Source organism: Pinus tabuliformis, chromosome 2_2, assembly GCF_031772625.1.
Source record: "Pinus tabuliformis cultivar Carrire ecotype Pingquan chromosome 2_2, CPIR1, whole genome shotgun sequence".
Lineage (NCBI taxonomy): Eukaryota > Viridiplantae > Streptophyta > Pinopsida > Pinales > Pinaceae > Pinus > Pinus tabuliformis.
The window spans coordinates 313,884,005-313,910,129 of record NC_142300.1 but is presented as its reverse complement, the minus strand read 5'-3'; the positions used below and the strand labels follow the sequence as shown (position 1 = coordinate 313,910,129).

At 36.9% G+C, this 26,125-nt stretch overlaps 1 protein-coding gene and 2 pseudogenes across 1 annotated transcript in view; 1 reads left to right on the top strand and 2 right to left on the bottom strand.

Moving 5' to 3' along the window:
- Positions 1-4,912, bottom strand: part of LOC149192551 (kinesin-like protein KIN-14L pseudogene) — a 57,742-nt pseudogene extending 52,830 nt beyond the window's left edge.
- Positions 4,913-5,223: 311 nt separating this feature from the next.
- LOC149192550 (kinesin-like protein KIN-14L pseudogene) lies at positions 5,224-15,690 on the bottom strand (annotated as a pseudogene).
- Positions 15,691-17,903: 2,213 nt separating this feature from the next.
- The window catches only part of LOC149192549 (protein EARLY-RESPONSIVE TO DEHYDRATION 7, chloroplastic-like), a 32,080-nt gene continuing 23,858 nt past the window's right edge, over positions 17,904-26,125 (top strand). The window contains exons 1-2 of the mRNA XM_089404643.1: positions 17,904-19,309; positions 20,761-20,927. Coding sequence (XP_089260769.1) covers positions 18,027-19,309; positions 20,761-20,927 — 1,450 coding nt within the window. The 5' untranslated portion in view covers positions 17,904-18,026. The remainder of the gene's footprint in view (positions 19,310-20,760; positions 20,928-26,125) is intronic.

Sequence of the window (26,125 nt, the reverse complement as noted above, 5' to 3'; positions counted from 1 at the left end):
CTATTGTAATACCTGGTGCTAAACTTGGTGTAAGATTTGGTGCAAAACTTGATGCAAATTTTGTGTCAAGTTTTGCACCATATTTGATAAATGGATGCAAATAGCACCAAAAATGGGCTCTAGATGCAAAAAAAGAAGTAAAAAGGGACGCTAATCGCTGGTTTTGTTGTAGTGTCATCTTCATCATCAATAGTCAAAACAACAACAACCAAGAAAGAGAAGCTCAAAGGGTGGTGTCGACACTATTGATTAAACATCTTCTGGAAGCAATGCCGACTGAAACATTGACGCACCTATTCTCTCACCATGGCGCTTCTGTCGTATGCCCTTGCGTTGTAGGCATGTACTCCTCCTACTCGTGTAATTGGCATCACAACTCAATTTTCATTACAAGTTTGTATATGGTTGCTTCAAATACTAGGAAAGCAAATTCGAAATCATACTTGTAATGCCTATTTAATCTTATCCTGCAAATTTTACTAAGTGTTTAAATTTCCTTAAAATATGGACTTATAATTATCAAGAAATATTGCTACATACCTACATTGGTGAAACTGTAAATTTGGTACTAATATAAATTTTGTTATTTACCTCCCCAAATTTTTAAATTTTGAGAAGACATAGTCCTCTCTAATTTATTACCAAATTATATATATATATATACACCTCATTCCCAAAATGTCCTCTCAGATTTACTTGGGAAAAGACATGGTCCTCTCCAATTAATTACCAATTTATATATTCATTTCTCATTCCCAAAATGTCCTCTCACATTTACTTGGGAGAAGACATTGTCCTCTCCAATTAATTACCCAATTTTATATTCATATCACATTCCCAAATGTCCTCTTAGATTTACTTGGGAGAAGACATGGTCCTCTCCAATTAATTACCAATTTATATATTCATCTTTCATCCTCAAAATGTCCTCTCACATTTACTTGAGAGAAAACATGGTCATGTGAGAGAAGACATGGTCCTCTCCAATTAATTACCAATTTATATATTCATCTCTCATCCCCAAAATATTTACTTGGGAGAAGACATCGTCCTCTCCAATTAATTACCCAATTTTATATTCATATCACATTCCCAAATGTCCTCTCATGTTTACTTGAGAGAAGAGAAGTCAAATGTAAGGATGAGGGAAAAGTTATGGCATTAATGAGAGGTGGTTGAGGTGGAGGAGACAAGGGGGCATAAAAGGGGAAAGATGAGGGAAGGAAGGGGGATGCTTGGTCTTGCTTTTGGTTTTTGTTTGGCTGTGGTTTTTGAGAAATTGTTTGAGAGAGAGGAGGGGAGTATTATTCATCTTGGACACACTACATCTGGTTGGACTTGGGCTCGGAGGGCTAGGGAACCTGTGGAGGTTTCCAGGGCTAGGAAATATTTCCTAGTTGGCTGGGAGGTAAATCCAATCGGTAGTCAAGAGGAGCTATCCAGCAAGAGCAGCAGCTCAAGGGCATCTCCATCGGGCTATTGGTATAGGTATTCCTCTATGCATAGATTACTCATGTAAGTGATGGAATTAAAATGTTCGTTATTTAAATTGTAGGAATTAAATTTTAAATGGTAAATTATCATCGTTAAATGTCTTGTCAGAAAATAAATAATTGCCCCTTTATTGCATATAAAATTAGAAAATATAGATCTGGTAAAGGACCCTAAGAGGGTACCTTACACGTGGTATCAGAGCGGGTTCGAAATCTAGACCCAAGACCCACTAGACACGAATCTCCACTAAAAAAAAAAAAGTATGTGGAAATGATTTCTCCACCTTACTCTCAATAAGTCATTGTTTCAATATATTTAATGAATTGGCTTCTCAGGGTCTGCTATCCTTAACTACCAATTCAAACAAAATCAATTATTTAGAAAAGACTCATTCCATTTTAAACGGCATTAGTTACAATGTTGACTGCCTATAACATTCAATCTAGATATTCAACTAGCGCATATGGCACTGCAAGCTCAGTTTCATAGTCCACCTAGGTTGTTATGGAGTGAGGATATCTTATTGCAGCTCCCGGTCCAATAACTGACTGTGGTGCCCTTGTGAAGACGATGGGATACTTTGGTATATTAGGAGGAGTCGTTTTCCATGTATCAATTTCTTTAACATGGTCAGCATAATTTTTACCAATACACGTTATCGCTCCAGAAAGCATAGGCATAGGAGCAAGCAATTTCACATCTTCGATTGGGATGGCCCTTCAAACTTTATACATAGAAAGTCCCAATGATTGATGACATCTATCGTATTGTTAATATGAGATGTATCAATGTTAGCCGATAGGTTTACCACTTGTTCCAATGGCCAAATGGACCCATTGCAAACAACTCCAACTTGACTTGTGTTTGGTTCTGTAAAAAACGTTGCCAATCTCAAAAATTTTGATCTCTGAATTACCATTTGTTTTTTTTTTTTTTTTTTGCTGAATCACCCTTCCAGTGACCATCAACACCTCCAAATGTCTTAGTAGCCTGAGCTTTAGCAAGCTTATTTTCCAGTTCTTTAACTTTGGTCTCGAGAATTTGAATCACAATTATGTGTTCTCGCAACTGGATCTTATGTTCTTGTTCAGCCTTCATAATATGTGTTGCTTGATTCTTATTTGTGAATTCTGTTCTTCTTCATATTTCTGTTTCTCTTGTAGCATTACACTCTCTGTTTTTAGATCTACCTGCAATGCAAATGCAACTTTCCAAGTTTTTTTTTACTTCGTTGAATAAGAGAAGAGATTGATCATCTGCCTCTTTCAGCGCTTTCTCTAAACGCATAACCTCTTGCCTTGCCTCTGAAAATTCTTTTTCTTTCATATATCTCCTTGTGAGATTCATTTGCCACATCTCTCCACTTCTTCATGGTATCATGATTTCAGAGACTTAGTTCAACATTTCGAGCTCTTGCAGCAAAATTTAGAGACGATATTGTCTCTTGTACTTCTGCATGGCACTGCAAGCTCAGTTTCATAGTCCACCTAGCTTGTTATGGAGTGAGGATATCTTATAGCAGCTCCCGGTCCAATAACTGACTGTGGTGCCCTTGTGAAGACGATGGGATACTTTGGTATATTAGGAGGAGTCGTTTTCCATGTATCAATTTCTTTAACATGGTCAGCATAATTTTTACCAATACACGTTATCGCTCCAGAAAGCATAGGCATAGGAGCAAGCAATTTCACATCTTCGATTGGGATGGCCCTTCAAGCTTTATACATAGAAAGTCCCAATGATTGATGACATCTATCGTATTGTTAATATGAGATGTATCAATGTTAGCCGATAGGTTTACCACTTGTTCCAATGGCCAAATGGACCCATTGCAAACAACTCCAACTTGACTTGTGTTTGGTTCTGTAAAAAACGTTGCCAATCTCAAAAATTTTGATCTCTGAATTACCATTTTTTATTTTTTATTTTTCGCTGAATCACCCTTCCAGTGACCATCAACACCTCCAAATGTCTTAGTAGCCTGAGCTTTAGCAAGCTTATTTTCCAGTTCTTTAACTTTGGTCTCGAGAATTTGAATCACAATTATGTGTTCTCGCAACTGGATCTTATGTTCTTGTTCAGCCTTCATAATATGTGTTGCTTGATTCTTAGTTGTGAATTCTGTTCTTCTTCATATTTCTGTTTCTCTTGTAGCATTACACTCTCTGTTTTTAGATCTACCTGCAATGCAAATGCAACTTTCCAAGTTTTTTTTACTTCGTTGAATAAGAGAAGAGATTGATCATCTGCCTCTTTCAGCGCTTTCTCTAAACGCATAACCTCTTGCCTTGCCTCTGAAAATTCTTTTTCTTTCATATATCTCCTTGTGAGATTCATTTGCCACATCTCTCCACTTCTTCATGGTATCATGATTTCGGAGACTTAGTTCAACATTTCGAGCTCTTGCAGCAAAATTTAGAGACGATATTGTCTCTTGTACTTCTGCATGGCTAGGACTCACGTTAACAATAATCAAAGTCTTGGAATCATCACTTATAGAGTTTGAGAGCGTTTCAGTGAGCCTTGAGTTGTCGTAAGGGACGTAATCCTTCTTTGTTTTCAAAACACATAAAACATCCCCCAACGTAGACAATGATTTATGTGCATGCAACAACTCTTTGAGGCAGTCCCCATTAGCTTCCTCCTTAGGCAAACACCCAATTCTAGCTAAATCAACCAGTGAAAGCTTGCTATATTGTCACTCCCCAGTGAGGCTGCTAGATAATTGTATATGAATTGTAACAATCGAATGAGAATAGTTGCATTCTTCAAACATTCATGGCGTCCATCCCTTGGTTTTGTATTCCCAATTTTAGCACACTTAAAAGTCAGTTGGATTTTCAAATTTTTACTGTACAAGTTCAACAGAAAACTCTGTCGGACCCATACATATTTTTGAGGGATTTTCACTAGTGTTGAAAAGCAAATCATGAACCTCCTCATTGGGGAGCTCAAACATTGTAACATGGAAGTCGAATTTAGAAGAATATGCGTTAGCATTAGAAAAATCGAATAGCTCCTCAAACGCCCTAAAATAAAGTCCGCGGTCATGGCTTGAACCTTCCATTGTATATGTTTTCCTAGAGCCCATTTGGCCATAAGCAAATACAGAGACGTTGTATCCATCAAAAGCAGACCATGCTAAAGGCTGAACATCTTGAAAGAAATCCCCTTGGCCAACATGAGGTCCATAAACTCTGTCAAATTCAAAATCCTTTTTAGAACTTGTAACAGGATCACCACCAAGATTTATACGTATCGTAAAATCATCAGGAAATTATATTGCTGGTACACCCTCATCCTCAAACAGAGGGCGAACACAGAAAAATACCCTTATATTTCCTTTTACAGTTACTAATTCATTAAATAGTTTCTTCCTTTCTGAGACCAATGGAGCGATTCTTGTAGAAGACCACATACGACATAGAGATGAACATTTTTTCCCTAAACACTCAACAACAAGGAAAGAACCGGAATAGGATGCTCATAGCAACCTACAAGTTCCATAAACTCCGTTGCTCTTTTATTTCCGTTAGTATAATCATTTATATTTATTATAATATCATCCTGACTAGGGCATTCTGTCTTTGATTTCTTCAACAAAGAACCAGCACTCAAATCATTGTTTTCAACAACTTCAGCCTTTAGGGTAGAAGGAGGCGCATCTGGAAAAGTCAAAACTGGGCAAATACCCTTTGATTCTTTGTTCAACATCTCTATCAATGTAATCTAGCAATATGATCCAACATTAACAATTTTATCCTGCTTCAGGTTTTCCTTTCTTGTAATTGCATTGGGAATATCAAAGATTCCATGGTGATTACTTATGCCAATAGCTATACATGAAGCCAATTCCAAATCACTGAAGCTAGGTACTATCATAGGCTGGATTCCAGAACTTATGTCTGAATTTTGGACTTGCTTATCCTGAAAAGATCCTGCAGAGACATCGAAAGCTTGTTCAAATAACCCGTGATCACACCCTTGTTTACACAATATGTGGGAAACAGGCAGCTTAGCTTCAACCTGAGAAGAAGATCTCCCATAAGAACATATTTTGTTAGTTGGCAACCCACAATACTTTGCTTGTGACTCAATATCTATTTTTTTATCAACTGAAATACATCCTTCCACAGATCTATGAAGAAATCCATTATCATCAGTGAGCTGGCAACAAGATACAGATACATAAATCTCAGATCTTGCTACTAATAACTCATTTGAAAATTTTCTAACCAGACATTGTTCAATTGAATAAACACCATTATGTTCCTCGTGAAGGTTACCTGTTTACTGCATTGATCCTCTCTTGTTCAATGGCACCACACATTATTTTGGGTTTCCTAAAACTGGAGGTAAGGATTGATTGAGGCATATAACTTCACCATTTTTTTACAGTGATAGAGGCAGATATGGGTTTTGATTCTTTTGGTTTATCCAATAATTTTTTTTTTGGTTCAACATGGTGATCAGTATGATTTTTGTTTGTAAAGTTATGTGATGATTTCATACCACATGCACCAGTGCATTGCATTTGTAAGTGATTTTCTAGTCATACAGAACCTCCTAGGCACTCCATGCCACAACCAAAACTTACTACCTCAACGTAGAATTACTAGCTCAAAATTGTACAAAATGGTCTTACTAATTGAAATACTTTGTTGTTCAAATTGTTCAAATTTATTTGGCTGGCGTAAAATTGGCTCATAAAGTAAGATAGCGAGGCACATGGATAACCAGCAGCAGTGCCCTTTGGTTTTTAAGAAAGTGACATGAGTACATCAATCATTTGTGTCACTTCATCTTCAGATCCTGAAAAATTGTTTGTGCTCTATTAGACTGTACTATCCCTCAGTCTGAAGGCAGAATTCCACCAAATCAACATAAGCAATGTTCCACCTCTACTAGATTGCCATTTCGAGTTTTTTTTTATTCATCTTGACAAATCTATGAAGATACATGTCTCAACAAATGTACCCTTGATCTGAAGTTTTTTGTAGGCTAGTTGGAAAAGCAATTAGCCTTTATTGGTTTCCTTCATCAACTATGGTGTTAACCTCCAACATACTTGACCCAAAGTGATGGGCAGACCATCAGGTTTTAGTTTACACAGATAGAGTAATATTTTGTGATTTTGTGCTACATTGTCAAATATGGGGGTAAACATTTCATTTTTCCTCTTTCCTTCGCAAACTATGGGGTTAACCTCCAACATTCCATGGTTGTAAGTTTGCTGGTATGAACAATATTGTTTGTGCATACTCTCTTGACAATAAAGATGTATTTTTCCTATATTCAAGGTAGATCTTCATTTTAATGCTTGTGTAGAAATCTTACTATGTGTGATGAAAATCCTGGAAAGTTGAAGAGGATACATATATTGTATATTCTGTCAAAAGTTTTGAGCTTAATGACAATGTCTAGTAACTGAGAGTCAACCCAATCTATGTTTCTGTTTTGGCCAATTGTAGATGTGGATCAGTGGGTAGTAAGCAAATAAGAGAGGATCTATATGGGATGCTTATATTGAGCTAGTAACACCAGTGAGTGCACAACTTCCAAATGAAGAAATCTAAACACAATGAAAAGATGTAGACTAACCTATTTGAGTCCCTGCATAACTTTCGATTTCATAGTAAACTGGACACCAAAGACAAAATGTCTCCAGATTTGGCTTTTGAGGAGTAAATTATATGGATATGCATGGTGATCTTTAGGTAGTACTGATTTATCTTATTGGGACAGAACATTCTGTGGACTCCTCTTACATAAAGATTAAAGCAATGCCCACAAATATGCTAGTCTCTTGGAATATGATGATCTATCGTAACGTGAAGCTGATGAGCATTGACTTGTTCTGTCTCAGAGGAATTCATAGTCCATGAGACTAAGTCACTAAAGCCAATAGAGATACCCTCGGAAGATGGATAGATCCATTTTGATGTAGGAAGTATCTAGTTTAAAACAATATTTTGAGGCTGAAGGCCCTAGGTGAAGTAATCCTACAATAAAGACATTATTGATAGATGCCCTCCAAGACAGACTTGTCCTTTTTTTTAGCAAGAGGTGAGGGGGAGAATGTAAATAGCATCTATATGCAGGCAGTTGGTCTATAGAGATGCTTTTGACCTACAAAAAAAAGATGAGACACCAGTTTATAACCTATAACCCTCAACGATTACAGGTTTCAAATCAAGGATGATCTGAAACACTGGTTCCATAGTTACAAAAGTAATGCAACTGGCAGGATAGTCTTGGATCAACGCACTTAGAAGCAATCTACAATCTCAATTATGCAATGACAAAGCCTGGCGATGCCACCAACCAGATAGCCTAAAACCAACTCATAACGACAAAGTCCACCACATATCTAAGTCCATGTACCATAACGACAAAGTCCACCGAGTATCTGTTGTCTCATAGGAAGACGAAGCTCATAATATGCCAGCAAAGTTCTAGATTATAGGAAGAAGGCCAAAAAGGCCTCGAGCTGTCTCTTGTAAGCCAAAAATCCTCAGAACTAGGCCGCAGAAGAGACAGAAGATGTGCCTCAGTTAGTGGAAGTTTGAAAGGCCTCAGGGGTGATATCACAGAGGCCGAGAGAAGCCTCAAAGGTGGCCAAAAAGGGGATACAAAATGCCTCAATCAGCAACCCAACATTTGAAAGACTAAGAAGCAGGTCCTGACACCTCAAATCAATGAAGAAGCCAACAAATTTGTCTTCTGTGTAAAAGTTGAGTTGCAAGACCAAATATAGGCCTACTTGAAACATTCAAAAAAAAAAGAAGCTTATCCTCAAAGCGTTACAAACTTGAAATATCAGGGGCCTTGTAGTCATTCTAAAGACTGATATCTTTGTATAAGTCTGAGATCAAAGAACAGAAATTTAAAGACAAGTTAATCAAACGTCCTAGCATCTATAAATGTGACAATGCGAAAGAAAATTCGATCTGCAAATATATGAAGTGTTCCATGACTATTATCTGAGAGTACCATCCATGTTTTGCAAAGCTGTTGCCTTGTCTAAATACCATATTTGATGGATCTACCATATCCAACAACATAATTCTTCTGTTGATCGGATGTATGAAGTTCCCACTTAATATGACTTCCAATCTCGTATGAGAAGGCAAATGAGACGAGTGTAGCTTGAAAGACGTTTTGGTTTGCAACGTAATATGGATGGATCGTTATGCCTGACTTTGGCGAACTAATCGATGCAAGGGCTTCTTAATGCTCTACACAGAAAAGAGGATACCCAATTCTTCTAAGCTATCAAGACCTGGGTTTGATACCTTATGATGTGAATGCGAGAGTGGTGCAGTGATTTGGCATGCAATCTCAAGGTATGATTTTTGGAGTAAAGCTTGCCTTAATCTTGTGATTACACAAATGAACCTTATGAAAAAATGAAGTCACGAAGTCGCTCTCTCATTCAAAATCTTGTAGTAGTTCTAGGAAATTCTAACAACAGGGTCAAAAATGAATCAAGGAATCTCATTAACAATTCTGTTACATGGGTCAGGTCTCATTAAGAAAGGTGCAGTATTGATTCAAGCTTCAGGGCCCAAAAAAAGGCTCACGTTCAGGCCTGTTTGGGCAACCTTAAAAGTCTGTTTAAGGAGATTTGGGTGGATTGCAGAGAAAAGTATTCATATGAATTCCATTAGCAACCATACTAGACAAGGAGCTTTTGAATTGATATAACAAATTTCATAACGTTAAGTATCTTCAAAATCTGTGAGGGACCATTTGAAGATTGTTTGTTTGCCTCGGTTGATGAAACAAATTCTCTTGAAAGACTTTTGAGGAAGTCATTGAAACATATTTTGTTGACATGATACTAGTCAACAAAGAAGTAGATGAAGCATTCCTTGATTAATTGATAACAACCTCATCACATTTACAGAAGCATGGGACCACATGGCACATTCTTGTCCTATTATGCTTTGAATGAACTATCCCATCTGCACTTGCACATGACTGATTCGATGACCTTAATTGTCTTACGAGACCTGAAAGAAGCATGCAAGCCGTATTTCAAGAGGGATACTTCCTTTGGAGATACTCATTATATTGCAGAGTATGTGTTGAGGCTGCAGAGATCTAAGCTTTTAGATACCATATATATTATGAACCTTGTACTGCTATGGAAATATCTTGCACGACTGAATACAGGTTCTTGTCAAGCATGCAAACGATGTCTTGCATTGTACTGTTGTGATCATGATTATATTGGCTGAGGTATGTTGCTAGTATCAGGATGCCATTGCTTGATTCTAGCTATTGCTAGTTTCACGAGTTTGTTTATTTTCTTTCCTAGTATGAATTTGTAAACGCAAATTTGCATCTAAAAATGTGTGTATGGCCTAGAATTCAAGGATTTTATTTATTTTCTTTTGAACATTCTGTACTGTTTAACCCTACCTTTCACCATAGAAGGCAAGGAAGGAAACTGCTGGATACATATTTTTATGGCTTAAAACAATATGAGTGTGGATAAAGTTGTCTTTTGTAGATGCATTTGGGTTGATTGTTAATTGGACCGGCCCCTATCACGACATAAAAACCCACCCCTTGGGTTTGCTTTATTTTTTTTAGTATTTTCTTCAGGTTTTCACAAGTATTCAATTGATGTTTTAGCTCTTAAATGTATGAAGTTGGAAGATAATGGCATTTTTTAGTAGATTGTTAATTTTAGCATTTTAACAATAATAGATTAGAAAAAACCAAAAAAAAAAAAAAAAACAAACAAATCCAACACTGCCTTTGAAGAGCTGAAGGGTTGAAAGAGTGGTAAGAAGTGTATGTGATCAGATTCGACTCGTTGAAAAGTTTCTAGGTGGATTTTGAGTGAAGTATTTCAAACCCTGGATCGTGCCTAACATTTTTTACATTGTTACAGGGGATGTGTACCTCCCAACTTTCTAAAGACATAAAAAAGTAGAACAAAAATATTATTTGAAGATAGGATCAAATTCTCCATTCCTTCCTGCAAAGGAAGACATCTTTTCCCATACCTGGAACAGAGCCAAGGGCATCAGTGATGGCACAATCTCTTTCCTTATTGTGTGACCCACAAACAAAGATTTAGAGAAAAAGGGAAAGCAATTTGTACAAATGTCTACCATTATGCGATGGCAGACTATGCAAGCATCTATTCTATTCCTATTCAATTTGAGAAATGTGTGAAGTTACCACATCGATTTATAAGACCTTTTAGAATCAAAGAGAAAATTGGACAAGTTTCCTATTGTCTTGTACTACCACCCCACTTGCATAAAACTCATGATGTTTTTATGTATCTATCCTATAACATTATGTTTTGATGAATCCCACAAACTCGATTGGAGGAAATTATAAGCCTCAGACGTGGGAACCATAAGGGTTAAACCAATATGCATATTATACCATAGGGTTCGATAGCTCAGGCATCACTTGGTGGACCAAGTTAAGATACGATGGGACAAGTATAACCCAAGATCTGCTACCCGGGAGGATGCATAGACTATATGTCACAATTACCCCTCACTTTTGACTGTTTATGATGTCCATTTTTTAGATAAATACTTATGCTAAGGCTCTATTTTGCAGTTCCATGTTATTTATTTATGAATGCTAGGTAATATTGATGCATTTAGTTGGACAGGTGAAACCACTTATATAAATCATTAGATGGATTAGGTATTGATGATGGAAATGTTTGATGTATGACCTACTGTATGACTTGCTTGGTTATGATTATCTAGTGCATAACTTATTAGAGTTATTGTGTTTCATGTATGGCTTAAGTGGATATGATTTATCTAATGAATGACTTAGTGAAATTATGATTTATCTTATGTAAGATTTATTTTCAGTATGAACTACAAAATTGATACATGGGTACTAGACTTAATAACATGATGTTTAATATCACGTATATATATATATATTTTGTTGTTATATATATGCATGAATGAGAACTAACCTGCAGATTGGAAAGAATCGTATGATAACTAAGATCTACTATTCCATTGGGGAAGGTCGAGACATCCAATGAGGAAAGGTATGAAGTACATTGTTCTATTACATATGGTATCTACTTGATATGCACTCTTATGACATGGATAAAATGTAAATGACAGGTGGTAAGACTACCTGACTGGATTATTCGATGACCTTAGTTGTAGTGTGGTCCATATTAGGGTTTTGACCCTAGTTGTAAGGAGGGGTGGAGGTACTTCCCACTATGTAACCTCCAAACCTGGAATCGTGGGAGGGCAATGATGTACATGCTCCCCTAAACGTGTGATGACGATTACTAGTTGGTGTTGACCCTAGTTGTAAGGAGGGGTGGAGGTATTTCCCACCGTGTAACCTCCAAACCTGGAATCGTGGGAGGGAAGTGGTGAACACGCTCCCCTAGACGTGTGATGACGATTATCAGTTGCCTGCTGGGGAAGTTAGGTCGATATAGTCGACACTTCCGCCATATTGGTTTTATCAGTGGTTAGATTGGTATAGTCGATGCCATAGTATATAACAACAGAGGATGGATAGGGTGGGAACGGAAGTAGGTCAGGAGGGATAGGAGGATATAAATTAGTTGGAGACTCTTGATGGGAAGGAATGTCATTGTCTGACTTATCAAATTTTACTACTATAACTCTCTCTCCATTTGTTATGCCTTATTGCCAAATTGCTTCGAACTCTTGTATCTTTTACACTCTAACTTCCGGACGAAGTTTTCTGAAGGAGGAGTGTATGTAATAACCTATTTAATCTTATCCTGTAAATTTTACTAAGTGTTTAAATTTCCTTAAAATATGGACATATAATTATCAAGAAATATTGGTACATACCTACATTGGTGAAACTGTAAATTTGGTACTGATATAGATTTTGTTATTTACCTCCCCAAATTTTTAAATTTTGAGAAGACATAGTCCTCTCTAATTCATTACCAAATTATATATATATTCATACCTCATTTCCAAAATTTCCTCTCGATTTACTTGGGAGAAGACATGGTCTTCTCCAATTAATTACCAATTTATATATTCATCTCTCATTCCCAAAATGTCCTCTCACATTTACTTGGGAGAAGACATGGTCCTCTCCAATTAATTACCCAATTTTATATTCATATCACATTCCCAAATGTCCTCTCAGATTTACTTGGGAGAAGACATGGTCCTCTCCAATTAATTATCAATTTATATATTCATCTCTCATCCCCAAAATGTCCTCTCACATTTACTTGGGAGAAGACATGGCCCTCTCCAATTAATTACCAATTTATATATTCATCTCTCATCCCCAAAATATTTACTTGGGAGAAGACATGGTCCTGTCCAATTAATTACCCAATTTTATATTCATTTCACATTCTCAAATGTCCTCTCATGTTTACTTGGGATAAGAGAAGTCAAATGTAAGGATGAGGGAGAAGTTATGGCATTAATGAGAGGTGGTTGAGGTGGAGAAGAGAATGGGGCATAAAAGGGGGAGCTGAGGGAAGGAAGGGGGATGCTTGGTCTTGCTTTTGGTTTTGGTTTGACTATGGTTTTGGAGGAATTGTTTGAGAGAGAGGAGAGGAGTATTATTCATCTTGGACACACTACATCTAGTTGGACTTGGGCTCAGAGGGCTAGGGAACCTGTGGAGGTTTCCTGGGCTAGGAAATATTTCCTAGTTGGCTGGGAGGTAAATCCAATCAGTAGTCAAGGGGAGCTTTCCAACAGGAGCAGCAACTCAAGGGCATCTCCACCGAGCTATCGGTACAAGTATTCCTCTATGCATAGATTATTCATGTAAGTGATGGAATTAAAATGTTCATTATTTAAATTGTAGGAATTAAATTTTAAATGGGAAATTATCATCGTTAAATGTCTTGTCAGAAAATAAATAATTGCCCTTTTATTGCATATAAAATTAGAAAATATAGATCTAGTAAAGGACCCTAAGAGGGGACCTTACACGTGGTATCAGAGCAGGTTCGAAATCTAGACCCAAGACCCACTAGACACGAATCTCCACTAAATTAAAAAAAAGAAAAGGTATGTGGAAATGATTTCTCCACCTTACTCTCAATAAGTCATTGTTTCAATATATTCAATGCATTGGCTTCTCACGGTCTGCTATCCTTAACTACCAATTCAAACAAAATCAATTATTTAGAAAAGACTCGTTCCATTTTAAACGATAATAGTTACAATGTTGACTGCCTATAACATTCAATCTGGATATTCAACTAGCGCATATGGCACTGCAAGCTCAGTTTCATAGTCCACCTGGGTTGTTATGGAGTGAGGATATTTTATTGCAGCTCCTGGTCCAATAATTGATTGACGATGGGATACTTTGGTATATTAGGAGAAGGAGTCGTTTTCCATGTATCAATTTCTTTAACATGGTCAGCATAATTTTTACCAATACACGTTATCGCTCCAGAAAGCATAGGCATAGGAGCAAGCAATTTCACATCTTCTATTGGGATACCTGGCCCTTCAAGCTTTATACAACTGTGAAGAAAGTCCCAATGATTGATGACATCTATCATATCGTTAATATGAGATGTATCAATGTTAGCCGATAGGTTTACCACTTGTTCCAATGGCCAAATGGACCCATTGCGAACAACTCCAACTTGACTTGTGTTTGGTTCTGTAACAAATGTTGCCAATCTCAAAATTTTCGGTCTCCGAATTACCATTTGTTTTTTTTTTTGCTGAATCACCCTTCCAGTGACCATCAACACCTCCAAATGTCTTAGTAGCCTGAGCTTTAGCAAGCTTATTTTCCAGTTCTTTAACTTTGGTCTCGAGAATTTGAATCACAGTTGTGTGTTCTGGCAACTGGATCTTATGTTCCTATTCAACCTTCATAATATGTGCTGCTTGATTCTTAGTTGTGCATTCTGTTCTTCTTCATATTTCTGTTTCTCTTGTAGCATTACACTCTTTGTTTTTAGATCTACCTGCAATGCAAATGCAACTTTCCAAGTTTTTTTTTTACTTCGTTGAATAAGAGAAGAGATTGATCATCTACCTCTTTCAGCGCTTTCTCTAAACACATAACCTCTTGCCTTGCCTCTGAAAATTCCTTTTCTTTCATATATCTCCTTGTGAGCTTCATTTGCCACATCTCTCCATTTCATGGTATCATGATTTGAGAGACTTAGTTCAACATTTCGAGCTCTTGCAGCAAAATTTAGAGACGATATTGTCTCCTGTACTTCTGCATGGCTGGGACTCATGTTAACAATAATCAAAGTCTTGGAATCATCACTTAGAGAATCTGAGAGTGTTTGAGTGAGCCTTGAGTTGTCGTAAGGGACGCGGTCCTTCTTTGATGTCAAAACAAATAAAACATCCCCCAATGTAGACAATGATTTATGTGCATGCAACAACTCTTTGAGGCAGTCCCCATTAGCTTCCTCCTTAGGCAAACACCCAATTCTAGCTAAATCAACCAGTGAAAGCTTGCTATATTGTCACTCCCCAGTGAGGCTGCTAGACAATTGTATATGAATTGTAACAACCGAATGAGAATAGTTGCATTCTTCAAACATTCATGGCATCCATTCCTCGGTTTTGTATTCCCAATTTTAGCACACTCAAAAGTCAGTTGGATTTTCAACTTTTCCTGTACAAGTTCAACAGAAAACTCTGTTGGACCCATACATATTTTTGAGGGATTTCCACTGGTGTTGAAAAGCAAATCATGAACCTCCTCATTGTGGAGCTCAAACATTGTAACATGGAAGTCGAATTTAGAAGAATATGTGTTAGCATTAGAAAAATTGAATAGCTCCTCAAATGCCCCAAAATAAAGTCCGCGATCATGGCTTGAACCTTCCATTGTATATGTTTTCCTAGAGCCCATTTGGCTATAAGCAAATACAGAGACGTTGTATCCATCAAAAGCAGACCGTGCTAAAGGCTGAACATCTTGAAAGAAATCCCCTTGGCCAACATGAGGTCCATAAACTCTGTCAAATTCAAAATCCTTTTTAGAACTTGTAACATGATCACCACCAAGATTTATACGTATCGTAAAATCATCAGGAAATTCTATTGCTGGTACACCCTCATCCTCAAACAGAGGGCGAATATGGCAAAATACCCTTATATTTCATTTTACAGTTACTAATTTATTAAATAGTTTCTTCCTTTCTGAGACCAATGGAGCGATTCTTGTAGAAGACCACATATGACACAGAGATGAACATCTTTTCCTTGAACACTCAACAACAACTAAAGAACCGGAATATCATTCTACAGCTTCGACACGAAAGGCTACAGAGCAGATGCTGTGTTTGAATCGTTGAGAAAAGTGGATTGAATTTAGCGATAGCAAGATCCAGATGCTTTGCTTAGTTCCTCGTCTTATCTGATTGCCGCCTCATCTTCCTCTACAGTCTTTACATGAATTTTAAAAATTAACATGCATAACTAACTGATTAACTGTATTTTCACTACCTTTAAAAATTCACAAAGCTTGACTGATACGGTATTTAAAATAAATATATCCTGGTACATAAATTTTTCTCATTGATTTTTTTTGGATTATTTGTAAATAACAAGTGGTGGGTTGGGCAAAGCGAAAGGCAGCATGTAGCTTAGATTTCGACGCAATGACATTGGTGCTCTCCTGATTTTTTTCTTTATGAGTGGAAATCAATATGCCATAAATATTTTTTTCCTTTATGATTGAGATTGATGTGCCACATGAATTGATAACCAGATAAGAACCCACATTCATAAACTTACATAATTGTATTTTCAAGACTTTTAAAAATAAGCAGATCTTGACTGAGTTTCTAACTACTATACTCTTTACTTTAATGAAAGTCTTTTCAAACCAATAAGATAACATATCTAATTGTATTTTCGCAATTTATTTTCACGACTTAACAAATCTTGACTGAGTTTTTAACTATTATAACCTTTACTTTGGTGAAGGTCTATTCGAACTAATAAGATGAGAACACGTATGCTTTCACTATTCTAAGTCTCTAGCTTTTACTTTAATCAAAGTATATTCGAACCAATCAGATGAGAACGCTTCTGCTTTAATCATGGTGCTCGAGCCATACTTAAAGAAAAAGCTTATCACCATTTTCAAAGGTGATTCATAATGTAATTATTATACAGTCATAAGTGTTGAAAATGGTGTTTTACAACGGCAATTCCTATTTTTTACCCTATAGGAATTTTAATGCGGCCTGACATGGGGCCGCATTAAGGCGATACAACACGCCGCTAGGTGATGAGAGAGAAAATAAAAACAGCAGCGTGTTGTATCCCCTTAATGCGGCCCCATGTCAGGCCGCATTAAAATTCCTATAGGGTAACAAATAGAAATCGCCGTTTTACAACTAATAAACATGATGATGGGTACATGAGCCTTAATTATTGTAAGTCATAAGTCGTACGAATGGCGGCTAAAAGACATCATTACCTAATACGAGGGTTTAAAGACGAACCAATCAAATATTTAATAAATAAAATTAATATATTTAAGAAAATGAATTATTAAAGTTTTATAATGTAAACATTAGGTATTTTAGTTTAATTTTTGGTCAAAGGATAAATTAATTGAAAGTCCACGGAATATACCTGAAAGACACGTACAAGAGCCTTAATTATTGTAAGTCATATATGTGGTACGAATGGCGGCTAAAAAACATCATTACCTAGTAAGAGAATCTAAAAAAATCAATCAAATATTTAATAAATAAGATTAATATATTTAAAAAATTAAATTATTTAAGTTTTATAAAATAAGCCTTAAATATTTTAGTTTAATTTTTGGTGAAAGATAAATTAATAAAAAATCTAAGCTATATAGCAGCATAATAAGACATCTATAAAAACATATTAAAAAAACAAAAACATTTTAATATAGAAAAGAGAGTAACAAATAAAATGTTTCATCGTTGAAATATTTTAATATTTTAAAAAACATTTTCATATAAAAAATATGAGTAACAAATAAAATATTACAATAATCCTATTTTAATATTTTTAATGATTTTTTAAGTTAAAATCTGTTGTGTTTTCTGAGAGGTTTTAAAATTTTTATATGGAAATCGAGGAAACAATTTTTGAGATAAAATTTTGATTTTTTGTTTTCTAAAATTTGTTTTTGTAGAACCTATATGGATAGATATGGATAGATTTAACACTGACACACTGACATCCCAAAAGTTCACGACTCAATCCTGTGATTCCAACCAATCTCGTTACCTGTCAAATTTAACTAAGAAATCTTAAAAAATTACTTCCTAAACATAAATGCGTAATGTGTCGGTATAGGTATTGCATTTAATATAAAACTAAGTACGTTCCTAACGCATCACATCGTTCCACGAAAACAGAAAGTTGCCACGTATCAATCTGGTTGTACCCACCTGAATGTACTACGCTGCAAGTAATCATATACACGATTTGAACGCGGGAGGCCCTGAGCTATATATATCCACTGGCAAACGCGTCCTCCAAAGTGTTGTGGATTCATAAGCGTTTTCTAATATCTTTGTAACGATGGACTCGTTAAGAAAAGATAACGATGTAGACAGTGGAAAGTCGACGTTTATTCTCAGATCCGACAGAGGCTCGGCATCTCACAGCTCCGCTCAATCAGGGGGAGAATCTATAGGTAACTATCCCACCCTAGAAACTGGTTTTGGATTCCATGACGAACAGTATACTAAATCAAAACCTAAATCTGGAGAGAGCTTGTATCCTACAGTAATTGATACCAATCCTGCCCGTGACTCTGTTTTCTCAGAGCCCATAAAGCAAAACTCTCTATACCCAGATATTCACTCTGAACAGCAAAACTCTCTATACCCAGATATTCACTCTGAACAGCACCACCCAACTGTATCTATATATCCCACTGTGCATATGGGTGATCTAGTAGAGAACCCAACTGTTTTCTCATCAGAAACCCATGGAAAAATCGAGCGGCACAACAGGCATGAAGGGTACAGACTGTATCCTGAAATCCCAAATAAAATAAACATTGAAGAGTGTAATGTTGAATCTCCTTCACCAAGTGCCCCCAATGAGGCCACAGAGGAGATTCTGATCAGAATCCCAGGAGCTCTAGTTCATTTGATAGATAAACAGGACAGTATGGAGTTGGCTAGTGGTGATTTCATGCTCGTGAGATTGGTTCAAGGAGGCAATGCCGTTGCAGTATTTGCCAGGGTTGGGGGTGATATTCAGTGGCCATTAGCCAAGGACGAAGCAGCTGTAAAGCTTGATGCTTGCCATTATTTCTTCTCTCTTAGTGTACCCAATGAAGCGTTTGAGGGGGGTTCCAGTGATGAGGATAATTCGAACTTAGCAACATCATCTGATATTGCAGATAACATACTCAACTATGGTGTTACTTTTGCAGCCCGTGGTCAGGCTGCTGCTCTGCAAGAGCTGGATAAGCATCTAGAAATTTATAGTTCTTTTTCACAGCAGAAGGTTTCCCATATCTCTAGTGGGTCTCTTCTTGGATCAAGTGTGTTGGACGATAATCTGGCTCGAGAGACTGCTCCGACTGAGCTTAGTTCTGATGAGAAGAAACAACTTATTGAAGAGAGATCTGCTGCATATTGGACAACATTGGCACCCAATGTTGAGGATTACAGCAGTAGTGCTGCGCGTGCCATTGCTGCAGGCTCGGGGCAGTTAATCAGGGGGATTTTGTGGTGTGGAGATGTTACTGTTGAGCAGCTGAGATGGGGGAATTCTTTCTTAAAGAAACGGCTTCAGCCTAATGATAATCCCAGTGAGGTATCTCCTCAAGCAATGAGAAGGATGAAAAGGTGCAGTCCAATTTTTTAGATAAGGTCTTTGTTTTTAATCAGTTATCTTTCATTTTGACAATTCTCAAGATTTAGGTGTTTCGATTCATTGTTGCCATATTCTCTAGTATAACTGCAAGTAGTTGCGAGTTAGCAAGTATGACCCTAGGATGAGTACTTGGGACTCGGCTTAATACATGGCTGACCCCTATTGACCGGTCAATACTCTCTATGCTTATGAGTATGGGTGTTCAATATGCACTGAGTGCAGCATTAAATTTACTATATGTTGAGGGATGTGCACAGTTAGTGATAGTGCACTGAATGCTGCACCCCTTGGTACATAATGCTTGCCATGAGTATTGGCAATTACTTGTTGATTATGTTGAGTACCCCGAGTCAGTTCTCGTTGCACTTGTAAGTAATGTTTTATGCATTAAATTTTTTTTTCCCTGTTTTTACACACTGCCATCTATGCCAGGTCACCTGCCTCAGCGAGTATGGGTCAAGTACAAGTATGGTAACTTGGCTTGAGTCATGGGTGCATCAGGGATGAATTTTCTTCTTTTGTTTGAATCAATGTTTGAAGTCATTAGTCATCTGGTTCAATTTGTAGGTGAACATATGTGATATGCAGAATAGGCAGATGAAGCAATCTGCGCTGTCTGTTGGTCATTTCAATTTGTCTGTAAAGCCATGTGAGATTGCTTTCATAATGTGTTATGGATCTGTTTGTCAAGCACGTTTCTTATCCTCCTCTATTTTGTGATCAGATTAACCTATCTGCTTTATACTGCAATATCTGCGTCTGTTCATTATTTTTCTCATCTAAGAAAGCTTCCATGTCGCATAAGATTACTCTTATGGATTCCTAACATCATGCGTCTCATCTGGGTGTTTTTCTAGGCCACTTTAACTTTATCAATTAACGAGTTGTAAATCTATCAGTGATGCATGCGTTTCATCTGGGATTATTTTAAAATTTAAAAAATCTGCACTAGCATTTTGGCTTTATTAAGCGTGGTATCATCTGTCAGGCAATTTTCTCACTTCGGTGAGACTAAATTCATAGGTTTGTTAGAGGGATATATGTGTAAGACATTTCCTCTTTTTATTCTTGCATTCAAGCCACATTAGCTTGTTTGATTTTTGGGTTATCGTTATGGATCAATCTGCAAGGTATTTTTCGTTAAAGTATGTTTTCTAGGCTGTAGTAGAGAGTTATAAATATATTTGTGATGTTGTTCCTCTGTAGGTTAATTTCTTTTAGATTCAAAATTTCTCCAACTTTTTATAGTGGATCAATCTGCAAGCTATTTTTCGTTAAAGTATGTTTTCTAGGCTGTAGTAGAGAGTTACAAATATATTTGTGATGTTGTTCCTCTGTAGGTTAATTTCTTTTAGATTCAAAATTTCTCCAACTTTTTAGAGTGGTCATGAAAATTGAACTCACATATGCTTATTGGGTGTAGGGCAAAAAGAGTTTCAAGGATGTCGGAGAATGTAGCTGCGGGTATTTTGTCTGGAGTGGTCAAATTAACAGGGTATATAACAGGGTCAGTAGTCAATTCAAAGGCAGGCAAGAAATTTTTCAGCCTTCTGCCAGGGGAAGTACTTCTTGCTTCACTTGATGCTTTTGGTAAGTTTGAATTATACTTTTTAGAATTTCATATTCTTTCATGTTAGTTGTGCAACCTAGGGAATCTTGTGGGTTACAATTTTTATCCTTTCTTGTCATGTGTGGTAGGTGGAAACAATCTACTGTTTCTTTTAATTCCGCCCTCTCTCTTTGTTGATGTCTTGATCTGTAAAATAGTTTTTTAAATCAAGTAATATCTAGGTCCTAGGAAGAGGTTAAGATCAAGATGAAATATGCTAAAAGAATGCAGAACAATATCAATGTGAGACTCTTCTTTGACCTTTCCAATTTCACCATTGTAAGCTATTCACATCATTTTATAGATTTAATCCTTCGTACATGTAGAGTGTAGCAGTTTGGTTTTTTATTCTAAGAATGCAGTCTTATAGGGAGCTTGAACTTAAGGAGATGGTGTGGCACTCGAAAATGGAAATGAAATGACATGCTGTTAGGGTACTTCAACCAGGTCTTATTCCTTACAACTTGTAAAATTTTGACCCAGGATCAAAGACCACCTAAGTCTCTAGTTTAGATTTATTAAAATTTAGTCTGAGTTAAGTCAGAGCTAAAATAAACTTCGTGTCACACAGAGAGTTCTATCAATTTGCAGATGCAATGGAAGTAGCCAATAGATGGTAAAAGAAATCTGGAGCAGCTATAAGAAATATGACTTTGTTTGCACTCAAATAGACTCTGTTTTCCTTGGTGGTAATGAAATTAATGAACTAATCAAGTTTGAAGAAGGCTAAGATATTAAGTGTTAGCTAAAGTGACTTTGGGAACTACTCTTTTCTAAATTGCACTTGTCATCAGCAGCTGGAGGAAAATGAAACTTGGACGAAGATTGATGAGGTGTGTATTTTTGGTAGTTATTTATGACTTTGGTCTTTCGTGCACTTGTCATCAGCAGCTGGAGGAAAATGAAACTTGGAAGAAGATTGATGAGGCGTGTATTTTTGGTAGTTATTCATGACTTTGGTCTTTTGTGAATTGCACTTGTCATCAGCTGCTGGAGGAAAATGAAACCTGGAAGAAGATTAATGAGGCATGTATTTTTGGTAGTTATTTATGGCACTGATTCTCCAAGCCTGAGTAAAGAGAATGATAAGCTACAAATCACAGATCCTGAAATATGCAAGCAATGCAAGTTTTTATGCTTGGGAACTGTCTGGTACTATTTTCCATGCAACTCACATCTTTTGAAGTGTTGCTGACCAATTATGTCATGCAATTGAAAGGAGTCTATAATACCTTGAATTTGCTGAGTACTTTGAATTCAATCATGGCATAAGGATTGCCAAGGGGCATCCCTCTCTGCTGCTCATACTAACCATTTATTGGCTTGAGCTCTTATGTTAAGAAAGCTCAATCCCCTTTGATCATTTGGCAAAGTGCAAAATTCAAATATCCCAAGCCACTAGAGGAACTCCTTTGACCTCCCTGTGTTTGCACCAAATAAAACTTCTAATTCTAAGGACCTTCTCTAGCATTTTATAGGTTGCTTGAGAAGGGAAAAGACGAACAATTCTAGGGACTTTCTCTAGTATTTTATAGGTTGCTTGAGAAGGGAAAAGATGAGGAATAATAAATGTTCCTGTTGCATGTACTCTATTAGTGACTGCAACCTTACTCAGCAAACAAAATATCGAGCTACCTCCAAGCTTGAAGTATTTATTCAACTGGGCCATTATCCACTTCCTATGATCAACAAGAGAGAGTTATGTACAAAAGGGGATGCCCAAATAATGAATGATCCCTCCAGAATTTATAATATTCTGTTTATGATTCAACCAACTAGGGGGTTCGTCTTGACCAGTAAGGAAAATCTTTGTTTCATCCTCACCAAAAGCCACTCTTAACAACTTTTGCTATGTGTCCAGGCAAATAATAGTACCCTCCACAGAATGCTCAGTCAATTCAGCGGTAAAAGCCAAGTCATCTGTGAAATGAAAATTGAGAAGTTGGTTGCCATTAGCGAAAGAAATACCTTTTGATTTTCCCTTGTACTCTAGTAGCCTCCAATAGCTAACCTAGAGCATCTACTGTAATCACATACAAATAAGGAACAGAGGGAAACCTAGCTGAATAAACTGCTGTAGAAGAATATGATTGAAAAGTACACCATTCACACTCATCCTTGTCGGGGCCCAAGAGAAGAGTCTCCATTGAATGATGGAGTATCATTCGATCTTCTCATAGGCCTTGTCAAAATTAGTGCCTTTTGACTAGTCTCCTAGGTCCACCCAAAACCTTCCTAGGTCCACACAAACCCTTCCTAGGTAGTGATAAGATTAGTATGAATAAATGTACCTTAATAAAAAACTACTTTTCTCCTTCTGGGCTATCCGGGCAATCAACAACGTAGTCCTTGAACAGTGCATTTTCAAAGATTCTGTAAGAAACATTGAAGGGATACCAACCTTCTACAAAATCCCTTGTAGCACCTTTAGGGATAAGCTTGATACGACCTGCATTGACAAGTTCCCCCATGTTATCACTGTTGATCAATCACTAACACTTCTTCAAATATGCTGGACTAACCAAAACCCACATCCTCTTGTAAAATTCCACTGGCAGACTATTGGGGCCTGATGATTGTCATTCTAGAGCTTTTTCATAGCTGCCTTCAATTTGTATAATTCTAGTTCCCTTCCTCTAGAAAGGTAATCCCTCTCATGGGTTTCAATCTTTTGGAGGACAGCCTGTTTAACAAGCTCCATGCATGCACCATGCAGTGGATATCACCCCCACTTAAGTGAAGATTCTTTGGAAGTGTTCTTGAAAAATTTGTCTGATTTACATTTCATCCTTTATAACGTTTCCACGAGGATCTCATGGAACCAATATCTGCTTTGATTTGTGTTTTCTGTGTAGATGCTGGAAATAGAATTTACAAGGTTCATCTCTATCTGCCGTGCATTGCATAGACTCCCTAATCCTGAAATCTCTTTCCTTCTAATCTTCTTATACTTAGAGCAATGATTGCAATTCATTGGCTACTTGATGTAATGCAATAAAATGGTCCACTTACACCATGCTTGCTGAAGCTGATCCTAAACTTGGTTTTATAATTCATTTGCCTTTCCTTATAGTAGCAATCATCTTACCCCATAAGAAACTTGGGATTCTGCATCATTTTTAAATTTTTCTTCTACATTGACAAATCCCAATCAGCAGAAACATCCTTAAAATGATTAGTTTTTTTAGCTTGAAGCTTTGAGCATTTATAACTTGTGCGTTTGAGGTGGAAAGTGCATCACATTGTTAGATTTTTGAATATCTGAAAAGCTCTGGTACCATGTTACGTTTTGATCACAAGCACACAAGAATCTAGTTGTGGAAAATAAACAATAATACTGCTTGCAAGCTTGAGACAAATTAGAAAGAAGAGAGAAAATAAGAGACTAATTCAACTAGAGACAACAGAGATAAGAGATAGAAAATAGAGTGAAGCTTGAAAGACCAAAGGGATCAACTCGAATTCATGTTATTACACCGAATGCCATGAGTACATATTTATAACACTCTCTAGAAGAGAGGATCAATGCACACTAGGTTCAAGTTCCTTAGTCCATATACAAAAAGAAAAAAACAACTCCCCCTTAGTTTCAGTTAACTAGACCAAAAATGGAGTTGGAGTCATAATAGAGTTGACTAAGGATACGATCAGCCATAAATAAGTGAGAACTGAAGAAAAAACTCACACATGCCACTCCTAACTCCAAAAAGACCACAAAACTCCAAAAATAGGACTAAATCTCAAGAGATAAGGTTTTCAAGAACAAAAGGATAAGAGGATAAAATAAATGCATAAGGTTATCTTCAATAATAGGAAGGGAAGTGTGCACTTGTGTAGGATGATAAGGATAAGGAAGCGCGTTCTGGGTGCCATGTCATAGCCATGTCACTCCCTAGTCATTGTCCAGTCATTGCCACATGTCATCCTACATGACAACAACTTCTAGAAATATAAATTGTGGTCATTTGTTGGACATTAATAAATATACCATATCTTATAAATAACAGTCCTTCTAAACAGTGGTTAATGTCAATGTGCCACAACACATATCACATATGATTTTGGGGTGAAGTGAACATTAAAGAGATTCAAGTAGTGGTATAAATAGAATTCGATTTTGGCCTTTCTACTAAATTATACAACTTTGTAATGTCCTCTACAAATTGAGGACGAATGGACTTAGTAGCCTATCTGTCCCTGTAGGCTATAGTTCTTTATAAAGGGGAGAAGAACCCAAAGTACGCATTGTTGGGCAAGTTTTGGGGCAACTAGGCAAAAAAACCCAAAATTGGGGTTTTGAGTAAGATACACTCAACCAATTAAGAAGATGAAGCCCCTTAATGAAGTCTATAAATAAAGGAGGATTGAATTCATTTGGATCATCAAGTGAGGATCATTTCATCTGATTTTGAGCATTAGCTCTGAGTATTTTAAGACCCCTTTCTTCATGTCAATTTCGGTGGTGAAAGATTCCACCCTAGTTGACAACGTTTGCATTTCTCTTATTTTGTTCAGGGCACAAGAGCATTATGGAGACATTGAATTATTTGTGGTTTTGTTTGGGCACAAGATCATTTTCTAAAACAACGAGTGCTTGGTCTAAGATTGGTTCATGGGTTTGGGCACAAAAGTGTTCAAGGCAATGAACTCCTTGCGTTTAAGGTGGCTTGTAAGCCTGAAAACGGGAAACAACAGGGGTAGGGAGGTTATCTAGAACGTCACGGTTTATGGCCTGCGGTTAACTTTGAAATCATCTAGGGTTTTCTTTGAACAGATCGAACACAGAAATGTAGCTCTGTTATTTCCTGAAAAACACGCAAAGATTTTAACTTGAAGAAAGGTCGCAAATTATATCGACCCGTAATTGACAGCAAGACTACTGTGGTTGTCGACTTGATTTGGAATTTTATAATCAACGAAGACGGGGTCATGTTTAAGATCGAGAGAAAAATTGGATGTACGTATTGAGTACGATTCAGAAGAGGTAGGATTTCTCGCCGTGACTCGAGACGGGCTGCACCAGTGGAAACCCTTGTTTCTAGAGACAAAGTCAACATGGAAGTCGAAGAAGGAACGCACCAGCAAAAACCTTCGTTTCCAAAGTCAAACTCATTGTGGAAGTCCTTCAAGGAAGCGAGTAAATTCGTGGCAACTAAGTTTGAAGCTGTGAGGATTTTTT